The sequence below is a fragment of the Nilaparvata lugens genome, chromosome Y, assembly GCF_014356525.2.
Source record: "Nilaparvata lugens isolate BPH chromosome Y, ASM1435652v1, whole genome shotgun sequence".
In the NCBI taxonomy this organism is placed as follows: domain Eukaryota; kingdom Metazoa; phylum Arthropoda; class Insecta; order Hemiptera; family Delphacidae; genus Nilaparvata; species Nilaparvata lugens.
Window position 1 is genome coordinate 3,394,541 of NC_052519.1, and position 12,242 is coordinate 3,406,782.

Sequence of the window (12,242 nt, forward strand, 5' to 3'; positions counted from 1 at the left end):
TTATAGACGAATATTCCAGATTCCCATTTGCCTTCCCCTGTCCTGACATGACTACTAATACAGTAATAAAACACCTTACATCACTATTCTCTCTTTTTGGTGTACCGTCTTACATACATTCCGATAGAGGAACATCGTTTATGTCATCAGCTTTGAAAAATTTCCTACTATCAAAAGGAATTGCCAGCAGCAGAACATCGCCCTATAATCCAGCCGGTAATGGGCAAGTCGAACGGTACAATGGAGTTATATGGAAAAGTGTGATGCTAGCCCTAAAATCGAGAGGTTTGAACAACAGTCACTGGGAACAAGTTCTCCCCGATGCCCTTAACTCTATTCGTTCCCTATTATGCACAAGCACCAACTGCACACCAGTGCAGCGGATGTTTTTACATGCAAGAAACTCAAGTAATGGAAAACCATTACCAACCTGGCTATTGACACCTGGACCAGTATGGTTGAAGAAGATGACAAAAAACTCAAAACAAGAATCGCAAGTTGAATTAATCGAGAGTAACCCTGAATATGCGTTTGTTCGCCACAACGACGGCAGAGAATCGACAGTCTCAGTTTGCCAGCTCGCCCCATACCCCACGAGTGCCGATTGATATTAAGGGGGGAAGATTGTGATGATAAAACAGCTGTAATATTTATAATCTGTTATCTCTGTTACTAAGACACATATTAATGTCGAATAAAGCTCGTGTTGAGTCCAATTCTATTACAGCCTCTACAGGGCCCTCAGGGCTATCAAATAGAATATAATATTTTGTTGTTAATGCCACATTCTTCCCTGCTGAATGGATTCATTAACTTATTTATCATTCATTTTATAACTAGATTCAATTGAAAATATTGAGTAGCCCTAGAATATATTGTATATAAGAGTACAAATCATAATGTGTTTCAAAATTTTTATTTTGACTTTACAAGATAATTTGTTGGTTTACTAGTAGAAGAATTATTTTTGATGGAAAATAATGGAAAAAAATGAAACTTACATCAATGAGTCCATCGTAATGTACCACAGTTAATACCGAGTGAACGTGAATAAAATTGTTTGTGAATAAAGTTGGTATAGAATTCACCCAGTATGCAACAGAGGTTAACTTTTGTTTTGGAAATTCTTACCTCTAAAACGGAGTAGTCTCTTCCAGTACCCAAATTGAACACATTGAATCGATCCACAGAAGATGTCTGCAGAATATTCTCAAGAGCAACAACATGTCCTTCAGCCAAATCCATTATATGGATGTAATCTCCAACACCTGTTTGCGAAACACCTCAGAGTTATATATTATGATCTAGATCTAGAGTATATTTACTTATTTATTCAAAATTTTACAACGAAAACTACAGTTAATTGCCCAAATATGCTTCCTTAACATAACAATAAGACTCAAATACTATTCATATTAGAAAACTACTAAAACTACTGTTTGAAGAGAAGAAACTTTGAAAACTACTTGAACATTTTTATCATATACAGCCATTATAACCTGGACCTCACTATAGAGATAGTAAATCCAGAGTATCGAATATAATTAATCAATATTAAACCCGTGTGGTCGGCATGGCATGCATAGAGTAAATTGTAAAAACATTTTTGTCATAGTCATTCAATCTCAGCTTTTTCCCATGCATGAAATCAAGCCGGTAAACAGCTGTTTGCAGAACAAATAAAGATATGATTCTCATTACAGCATACTCTACTGTAATGAAACCATATATTTTCTTTACAGTCGAATATGTTTCCTAGTTCCGAAATAGAAACAGCAAAACTGCTACAAAAAAAACCACCTTCAGCGCTCCAGGTCAACTTACACAAAATTCCTGATTCGGAATTTGTAAACTAGGTTATGTTAGAATGCATGATGTAGTAACTTCAGCACAAGCAGGTAATGTTTTCTATTTCTCAATTATTCTTCTTTAGATTATGACAAAAAATAGTGTATGTTACTTGGATGTCTTTTGCAGTGCTTGAATGAAATTCTAATCTCGGTTAACGCCTCGTCTAGAAACATAATTTTCGCCTGCAAAAGGCCCCTTCCCGTCCATGTAACGTAAGAAACTATTACAATATGAAAAAAGTTCGTTATATACTTGGATTGTTTTCCTTAAACTATCCTGTAGCATCCCACTATACAGTCTAGAGTTATTGAATCTATGTAATTTGTAACATAAATAAATAGAATGTGAGAATAATATATTTTGCGAATTATACTGTAATTATATTTACATTATGGGCCGGTTTCCGAGCTCAAGATTTAGCCAAGTCCTAGACTTCAAACAGCTGGAGTCAGAAAATTGGTTTTCCAAAACGGGGCGTAGTCTCAGTCATTGTAATAGTCACGTTTGAATTAAATTTCGAAAAACTAGAAAATTGAACACAAAATAAAATAAAGAGAAAATAGTGTAAAGTTTCAGCTATTTTGAACTATTTAGGAATGTCTAATTTCGCAAAGAAAAAACGTTTCCAATTATAGAAATGAGAAAATAAAAACTACGACTACTGTTATAAAAGCTGCGACTACACCCCGTTTTGGAAAGCCAATTTTCTGACTCCAGCTGTTTAAAGTCTAGGACTTAGCTAAATCCCGAGCTCGGAAACCGGCCCTATATTTCTTATATAGTTGAGAGATTGGTAGCTTTGCAATATTGTGAGGTTTGAAAGTGATTTGTAAAATGATTTGAATACCTGTTCCATCAGGGGTATCATAATCGTTGCCAAAGACGAGCAGTTCGTTTCTTCTGCCAATGGCCACTTGTGCAACATAGGGCATCAGATTGTTGGGTGCCCCCGTCGGATATTCGCCGATTTCGCCAGAACAATGAGCTCCGACTGGATTGAAATAACGCAGTGAGATCACATTCATCGTCTGAAAAGTCATTTGTCCCATATAATTCATCCTTTGATACATAACACATGCAACACAAAAACAAAGTCATAAAACACACAGATTCACCATAAACAGTACAACTTTTGTGGTTAGAATTGCCGGCCTGGTTACTAGTTGAGACGGCTATGGCGTGGCTATCAGGTTGTGGGTTCGAATCCGCCGGTAGGCATGGACGTTTGATCATCTCATCGATCACCCACACACTTATTCCATTCATAAGGATAATACTAATTCATAATCATATTCATATGATTTGTAATTATATCAACAAATAAATGAATAATTCATTTTATTATTTGTCACATGCTTTACATCAGCAAGCAAGTACATTTGTGGCGAATCATGTGATATTTGCCACCTGTGATTAACAACCTGTTTTCAACTTGCATTAGTTTATTTATTAATTGTATCAGTTTATTTAATATTTTCTCAGTTCAATTTTGTCATCTCTACATAAAACATCTAAATTCATCCAGTTTTATTTAACCAATTTTATCATAGGCAATCCACAAACCTAATTTCCTATACATTCAACATAAAAATATAACATTCATATAAAAATTGATACTTTAATATATAATTTAAAAACTAATAAATAAATCAGTTACAGCTTAACCCTTTATAACTACAATAATCAATAAATTGTGGGAAAATGGAAATTATACTTGAAAGTCAACGATAAAGAGAAGTTTTATACATTGTTTAGATTATTGACATTTAATCAGTTAATTAGGGATTGCCAACTATAGAGACACTAAGCTATCAACTAGCCTTTGTGCCTTGTCCTGAAATGCTGAGTGATAAAGCCTCTTTCAAGTGGATTGAATACTTTTACACATATCACACGGACAAGCAAAAACTCATGTTGATATCATCCTTTTAATAATAATGAAAAGATTTGAATCGATATAATTTCTATTTTATTCGAATTAATCCTACAATCAAAGTTTGCATCTTGTGCGCGAGTACAGGTGGTTGGAATGTATTTATTCATGAAGACAAATCTAGAAAAATAATACCAGACTCATCCAGAAAATCGAAACCTGGGTTGACGATAGTTTGTACTAATCCAGCTTACCTTGTCAGAAGTCACCAAATCTCTGAGAATTTCTTCAACAAAGTATTTCGATTTGCCATACGGATTTGTACAGCTTCGTCCAGTTGGATGTTTTTCACATATAGGTAGATATTCAGGATTTCCATAGACGGTAGATGATGAAGAAAACACCAATTTCGTCACATTCTTCTCTTTCATCACCTTACATAGAATAAAAAATCATTACATTTTGAAAATAATATACACTTATTATATGACATCCATGCTTTTGAAATAAAATACGACTTATATCTAAGGGCCGTTTGCACAGAGAAAGCTCAAACTGTATTCAATCAGCTGTTGGCTTAAACTGAAAATGAATCACATTACAACAAATGATACTTGATATAGATTCAATCCAGTTTAAGATGAAATTTAGTTTAAACTGGCACTGTGCAAACGGCCCTTAGTGTAGTAACGTTCATCACTACACGAAATACTATCATTTTATAATATAAATTGATATTTTATTTCATACAAGAGATAAAATGTAAAGTTGTTTACAAAATAGGGCACTGATACCAGTATCATATCATCGGTTACAAATCAATGTAACGAATAACGGAAAACAATGCTACTTTTGTTTTTTCTGATGATGATACATGAGTCGCAGACTTATTAGGAAGGACTATCTAGACAATAAGATAGAGAAGAAAGCATTGTGCTATCTTCTCTCTATGTCTCTACTTAGTAAAGGAAGTACCTATTGTATTAGACAGGCAATCTACTGACAGATTCAAGTGAAACGAACTTAACTGAAACATGTTCTTGACAATGGGTTGTACACACAACGAACACTGCCAGATTTAAGTGAAACGAACTTCTTGTGAAATGAATATCTTACTCTCAGATTTAACTGAAACATGTTCTTGACAACGAGTTGTACACACAACGAACACTGGGAGATTTAAGTGAAACGATCTTCTTACTATCATAAATTCTAGATGTACTTGACAACTAGGATGAGATTTTATCATTCTTCCAAGAATATATGTCCAGTAGTAACATTCAAATCCCATCTTTTCAAAACTCTTTATGTGCCAAGCATAGTTGAATATTCTTTGGAAGAATAATAGTGAATTCAAAGTTCTTTTCTGAATCTATATTGATATAAATCATTCTCACCAAATCTTACATTCTTAACATATTATCAAACTGAAAAACATTGTCATTTCTTGTTGTAGTTTTCACAACACTATGTAGCAACGTTTGCTTACCGTGAGACAACCTTGGGCGTTATCATTACGCACCAATTCTGCTCTTGGCTGATGATTAACATGTTTCAAAATTTCACTTCAGAGAGCTTACAAGGACGAATGCTGTTGCGGTCTAATTCAATACTTCACTATTGTCACGTTTTGCAATTTTAGTTCACATAGCTTACAAGGACAAATGCAGTTCCGGTCTAATTCAATACTTGAGTATCGTCACGTTTTTGCAGAGTTCACAAGGACGAATGCATCTCTGTTCTAATTCATCTCAAATTCGTGCATTAACACGTTTCGTACATAATCTTGTTTCAGCTTGGAAAAATGCATGTGAACATTGAAATAGAATGTAGCTATTTCTCCCAAGCAATTTGCATAGTGAAAATCGGTTAAAGATTGATATGATCCTAACTTTAGGGTTTTAGAACATCGGCGTAGATTGAGAGACCCATCTTATCAGTTATTAAATCACCTACTTGATCTTCTGTCAAATTATGCGATTTCGCCTCAATCCAATTCATATGGAAACTAACTTTCGCATAATTTCGCACTATTTGGTATGCTATTCGGTGTATAAATAATGTGAGATAATCGGTGAATGTAGCCGAACATTGTAATCTTGTCACTTCATCATTCTCTGTATTTTTAATTGAAGTTGCTATTTCCTCACGAATTGATTTGAGTGTAGCTTGTAATTCATCTTTCTTAATAAATGCTTGCATTTCACTACTCAGATCATTTTTCAATACATAAGTTTCGCTAAACGTAGTTAGCAATGTATTCAAATCGTTTTTTGAAACAAATTGTTCAATCCCCTCCATAAGATTTGTCTTTATCGTATTAGTCATTGCAGATAATCGATCTTCTAACTCTTGTTTTGTTATAACAATGTTATTCAATGCCTGCACAGTTTTATCCAAATATTCCTTATCAACCGATAATGAATGAGTTTCATTTACTCTAGTAAAAAGTTCTGTGCTAAGCTGTTTCAATCTGGTATTTAGATAATTTCTATCTAATACTTGCAAATCTTTAATCTTGTCTGAGATAACTTTCAATTTCTCATCCAAATAATTCTTGTCAACTTTATTATCGTTGATCGTATTCAAGTGTGATCTGAATATCTCTGTTGTTGATTTGAGATCATGAAGAGAATTCTCCAAATTGATAGATTTCTCTTTAAGTCCCCTATCGATATTGTCAGATAACTGTTGTAATGTACTGAAGATGTGTTCCTTTTCGATCTTGTTCAATCCAATATTCTTAACTATATTAGATAATTGTGAATCTAAATACGAATGCAGAGATTCACTAACACCCTGTTGATTAATTGCCTGTATTATTCTCTCACTAAAACTGGTAAGATCTGGTTCATTCCATACAATGTCTTTCTTCGCAGCGACTCTCTCGCTTTTACCTCCGAATCTGTGCACGCTCATTCTGCAACTAAACAATAATTTTACCTTCACGCAATTCTTCTATAATTGATGCAATCTCAACATCATGAGCTGAGTGCCCAGCAAGTTCTGATGATTTTAATAAATGAAGTCTCTGAACCAATTCGTCATAGTTGTCATAATATTGGTAAATTCTATTGCTAGAAGTATTTTTTGCAAATTTCAATAAGCCAGAACCTCTCTTACTTGTTTTTTTAACAGGAAACAGCATTTGAATTAAGCGAGACTTTACACCACTGTTACGTTTCACATATCCTCGTCTATCCAAATGAACTTTTGTTATTGATAAAATCTTCTTGTATTTATTTAGATCTTTTTCATCAAAGAGATATGAATTTGGTCTTTGCGCAAATAACAGTTCTAATAGTCCATGTGTAATTCGGAATTTTTCGTTATCAATATAAAAGAAGTAGTTATCAAAGCTAACAACCATCTCACCCATAAAATATAATTTTCGGTCAGAATCGTAGGAAATTCCATAAGGAATCGAGTTATCCAATTTTTCACTATGAAATGTATACAAATATTGTGCAAGCACTTGATTCTTTATCTTCTTTATGTTAGCGCTTGTATCACTCTCAAGCCTAGTTGAATTAAATATACTTGATTCGTTCATGCTTAGATCTTTTTCAGCTGCTGATGGTGATGCAACTTCTATTGTTTCATCATCATGTTTTTCTCCCAATTCCATACTTTCGTCTTCTTCTTCTTCTTCTTCTTCTTGTTCCTCCTTTTTTGGTATAAAACTCTGATCAGAGTGGAGAGAAGATTTAGTTTTCCCCATTTCAACTAAAGGTGTGATAATCGGTTTAAAAAGTTTTTCTCTGTAATTGTCAGATTGCTTTTCAAAATGTACAATGCTTCTATGTTTATCTCTAATAACTTTCCTCAATTTCTTAATCTTATCGATTAGAGCAACACTAGCGTTTTGTCTTCTACGAGACATCCTCATTCTTTCACTGCTACTCACTCTCTACTGAATGTCAATAAAGTTATCCAGACCCTGTCTATATTTTCCACTATTAGCTGTACATTCGGTCATAATAGTAAGAAAACTATGCTTCTTAGAATTCCACACATTTGAACACAATTTACTGAAATCTCTGAAGCAAATATCTTCACCCACATAGTCTCTATGTATTAATTTGAGTGATAATTGATCAATTTTGAATATAACAATCATATTTGCATTATCTCTGGTGAAATGTTTTTGTGTTGCACCATAACTTTGAATTAAATATGCTGTATCAATATTACGATGTCTACCCATAGTAAAATAATCTCTTATTTGAGGTGTGTGACTAAGTTGTAAATCATCGAATATGGCAAGAGAAAATTGTTTAATTTTATTCGGGTGGAGAATTCTCTCAGGAATATCATTGACATGAAATTCAATACCTTTCATTTTTGAAAAGACTTTTCTTAAAAACAAGTACTTATCTTGATATTGGCTTTTAGTATTTAAATAAATATGTTTAAATCTCAATCCATTTTTGGAAAAAATCAAGTTGAACAATAAATTCGTTTTACCACATGCAGACGGCCCTACAATGAGAATTCTAGCGTTATGCGGTATCAATGTTCCATTCTTACACCATACAGGCTTTTCCTCTTGTGCAATTAACTTATCGAAATTTACAATGTCGAGTTTGTTCATGTTGAGAAAGTGAGATATACAAACAGAACTGTTTCATGTGTCTGGTTCACTCGGTAATGAAGCGTTTCTAGGTGACTAGATGTACTCACCCATTCAACATCTAGTCACCTTGTGCCACATGCTACTAGCACTTCTCTATGACAAAAATGAGAAATGAAAGAGCGAACATTCAATTCAAGTTGTTTTTATTTAAAAAACACACAATGTAAAGAATATTACAACAGATGTGGATAGATAATGTACATTATTTACATCATATGATCTTACTCTAATTATTTACAACAAATGTGGATAGATAATGTACATTATTTACATCATATATGATCTTACTCTAATTATTTACAACAAATGTGATTCGATAAAATTATACCATGTGATCTTACTCTAATTATTATTATTTACTCTAATAAGTTCTCTCGATTTATGAATGATGGTTGTGGAAATCCAATCCATTTCACAAGCAACTTATCCTTATCTCGTCTCAATATTTTTTCTATCAAATAAACATTTCTTTCAGATTCATTCAAAAGCGTTTTTTTAATTTCTTCTTGATAAAACCTACCCTGTATTATCTCACCACTAAGATCTTCTAATGAGTAAGTGATAGGTCTTGTGGGATGTATGCTCACAATTCGGAAATATTCGGATGACCAATTCATTAGATATTTTTTATCAAATATCTGTTTCTTTTTAGAAATTCTCACAATATCACCTAGCTTATATTTTGGTTTCAACACTTTTAATTTGAATCGTCTATTAAATGCAGAGTTTAGTGATTCTAAAACACGTTTACGATGTTTTTTAGTTACATCTTTAGGTCGCATTCCAATGCTACTGTGTACTGTATTGTTATAATCATCTACAATATTTTGTAAGTTATTAACCCAGTTTTTACTCCCACGTTCAGTTAAAGATCGATATATTTTTGATTTTATTGTACGATTAAATCTCTCAGCGATACTAGCTTTCTTATCAGTAAAAACAGAATAATGCTTGATATTATACTTATCTAACAAATCTTTCACATGCTTATTAAAATACTCCTTCCCTCCATCTGTCTGGAAAAAACGCATATGTCTATTCTTACAAATAATGGGTTCGAGTGCATTATAAACACTTTGTGCAGTCTTATTCTTTAAAGGTATACAATAAGCGTACTTAGTAAAACAATTAATAACAACTAAAATATAACGATATCCTTTATTGAATTTAGATAAGCTACCCATCTCAATCAGATCTGATTGATATAAATCGTTCTCATTCTTCAACTCATATCTGCGTGTGGGGTAATTTACACGTGCAGCAGAGTGAAGCTCTGCTGCTAATTTTGCTCTAATATTACTCATTCTTCTTCTTTGTGTGAAGACACGCTTGAAACAGAATTCGATGTGTTGGTCACTAGCTCGTTACACACACACTGATCTGTGCCATCAGTTTGCTATTTTGTAGTGACCGAATGGTAATGTATCGATTCCGTTCTCTGCAATAAAGCGCTTGTCATCGAACGGGCTTAAACAAACCTTTGCGCATTCAATTTGATGCATGTTATGATTGAAGGATCTCAACATATTACATTTTTCTATATGTTGGCATCGTTCAATCAAACATTTCTTATACAAGTCAAAACTAAGTTTTCTATTTTTCACATGTGTCTTCACACCTTTTGCTACACACTTATTTACAGTTTCCTCCTTCTCATTATTTACAAGATATGAATATAATTTCGCCCGTAATCCCAGAAAAGATTTTAAAGGAAATGAAGCTGCCTCATCCTTAAATTTCCCTACAACTTTATTCCTCTCATTGGAGAAGCATTCGTGCTCAGCTGGGTAATTTGAAGTGTCAAACAATTCTAGATTTTCTCTTATCAGTTGGTAGACGTCGGGTGTCTCCAATGATAAGAGGAAGCTATCTGTATCAGTCATACAGAGCTGGATGCGTTGCCATGGTATGATTTTTTGCAATTTACAATAGAAAAAATCATACATGTGCAGTTTACTCAAATCCAGGATGCAGAAACCTGAATAGATTGGCTTATTCATTTTTAGTTCCAACTTTCGCGAGAAAACCGCAATCACATCCGAACTTATTATCTGCCAGCGTTTACATAGGGGATTTGAAATGTACTTATCTAGACGCTTGGCGTCTGTGATAATTTGAACATTACATTGATGCCGATTTCCCTGTATCGATTTTCCGAAGCATAAGTTACTCATCTGTTTAAAGAAGGAGACTTCAAATTTATTTTTCGCGGCTTGCCTATTACAGGTATTGAACTCAATGTAGTTCTTCAACCAAGGCGATTGGGAAAAGCTAATGACTCGATGTACCTTTGTTAATTGCAATCCGAGTTGAAGGTACAGTTTCAAATTCATGTAATGAACAATGTACCTCTCTCGATCAAAAAGTGTGTTCATGAGTTTTTTAGTCAGAGTTTGACCGTTCTCATTGGTTTGGTACTCGGAGAACAATTCGCTAGGAGGAATTTGATGAAGTGGAGCGAGAGGGAAATTGGCATGCATATCATGTAACTCCTGTGGGTACTTGAGATCACATTCAATTACATAACCAGTTTCTGATTCACTCTCCAAATTTGTAAAGTCAAGAGCATGGATTTCTTCCTCTGAGAGGAACTTGAAATTTCCATAAGGTAAGAATTGATTCATAGAGTGCGCATACAAAGAATTACAATCTATATAAAGCAAATAGTTACTTGGTTTTGTGGGATCGTATGTGTCAGGGATGTGTTTGTTATTGGCTTCGCAATAACGCTTGCCAATAAACGAAACACCACCGCGCATTCCTGATTCAAACAATAGATGTATATCAGGATCGCTAATCAATTGGAGTTCAACCCGGGTGAACTTTAACATACAATTCCAAGTGTAATGAGCAAGCGAAAGAAAATGAGTCACATCGAGGCCATATGACCTAAAAAGCGTTGACCTCATTTCTTCGAAAACCTCAACTAATAGCATGACGTCTAGGCACAGATAGAAATCATGATACTCGCCGAGAGATTTCAACTTGAATGTTGAGAACACTCTTTGTGCATGCTCATATTCTTTGGGGGAGAGGGGTGTATCGTTAAGATCATTATAAAAACATTCTATCGGAGGGAGAGAAGTCTCAGCGAATTTTTCAGGGCAAGATATGTACGAATAGGGATATACTCCTTTTTTCAACAATAGTTGCCTTTGTTCGAGATCGGGGTCATTAAATACTGAAAACAGTCGTTTGAACTTCGATTCCATATCTGTACTATCTACCAAGTTGCGCACTAATACTTCTAAAGATTCATTCATAAATTTATATGAATCTAAAAACTTGATTTTTCCCACTGTCAATGTCAAAAATCTTTCTGATGTATTGGCGATACAGGAAATTTCTTTTTTACATTTTCCGAGAGCTTTTAGAATAAAATGACTGTCAAATCCGCTAAAATTATGGAAGTAACAGCTAATCGTATCGTCAGTTCGAGTATTTAAATTACACGACACATGAGCAGCACACAAAAACTTTCCATTTTCATGTGCATGATGGCGTACCTTTGTGTCTGTTTCGGTAAAAACTTCATCGCAAAGGCCGCACTTATCAGCGTTTTGAAATTCGCGTTGCTGACGTTCACTTAAATGCTCCATCGGAATTTCACATTTTATATCTGCACTCAATAAATCGCCCAGTTCGATTATTTCCTTGAGAAATTTCTCCATGATCTTTTCATTGATATTACTCGATCTATAGAGTACTGGGCCGTACGCGATATCCCCATTCACATCAATTACAACGAAACAATACCCGCATGGAATATGACGCGCCGTTTTCTTGGTGTAACTTCTGGTAATAGGTACATCCTCAGATTCATTATCATCCATATTCACAACAAATGTTTCCAAATCCGCGTAGATTGTATACTTTTTCTTC

General features: G+C 34.1%; 1 protein-coding gene across 1 annotated transcript; it reads right to left on the reverse strand.

Moving 5' to 3' along the window:
- Positions 1-266: 266 nt before the first annotated feature.
- LOC120355192 (UDP-glucose 4-epimerase-like) lies at positions 267-11,959 on the reverse strand. Its single transcript, XM_039443522.1, has 5 exons — positions 11,867-11,959; positions 3,979-4,158; positions 2,699-2,879; positions 1,132-1,268; positions 267-272 (listed from the first exon to the last, which is right to left on the reverse strand). The coding sequence occupies exons 1-5, from the start codon at positions 11,957-11,959 to the stop codon at positions 267-269; spliced, it is 597 nt and encodes a 198-aa protein (XP_039299456.1).
- Positions 11,960-12,242: the final 283 nt, after the last annotated feature.

Coding starts and splice junctions, on each gene's coding strand:
- LOC120355192 (XM_039443522.1), bottom strand. CDS start 11,959: ATGGAGCATTTAAGTGAACGTCAGCAACGCGAATTTCAAAACGCTGAT. Junction 4,159..11,866: donor TTACCGAAACAGACACAAAG/GTACGCCATCAT, acceptor ATTCTATGTAAG/GTGATGAAAGAGAAGAATGT. Junction 2,880..3,978: donor ATTTGGTGACTTCTGACAAG/GTAAGCTGGATT, acceptor ATGACTTTTCAG/ACGATGAATGTGATCTCACT.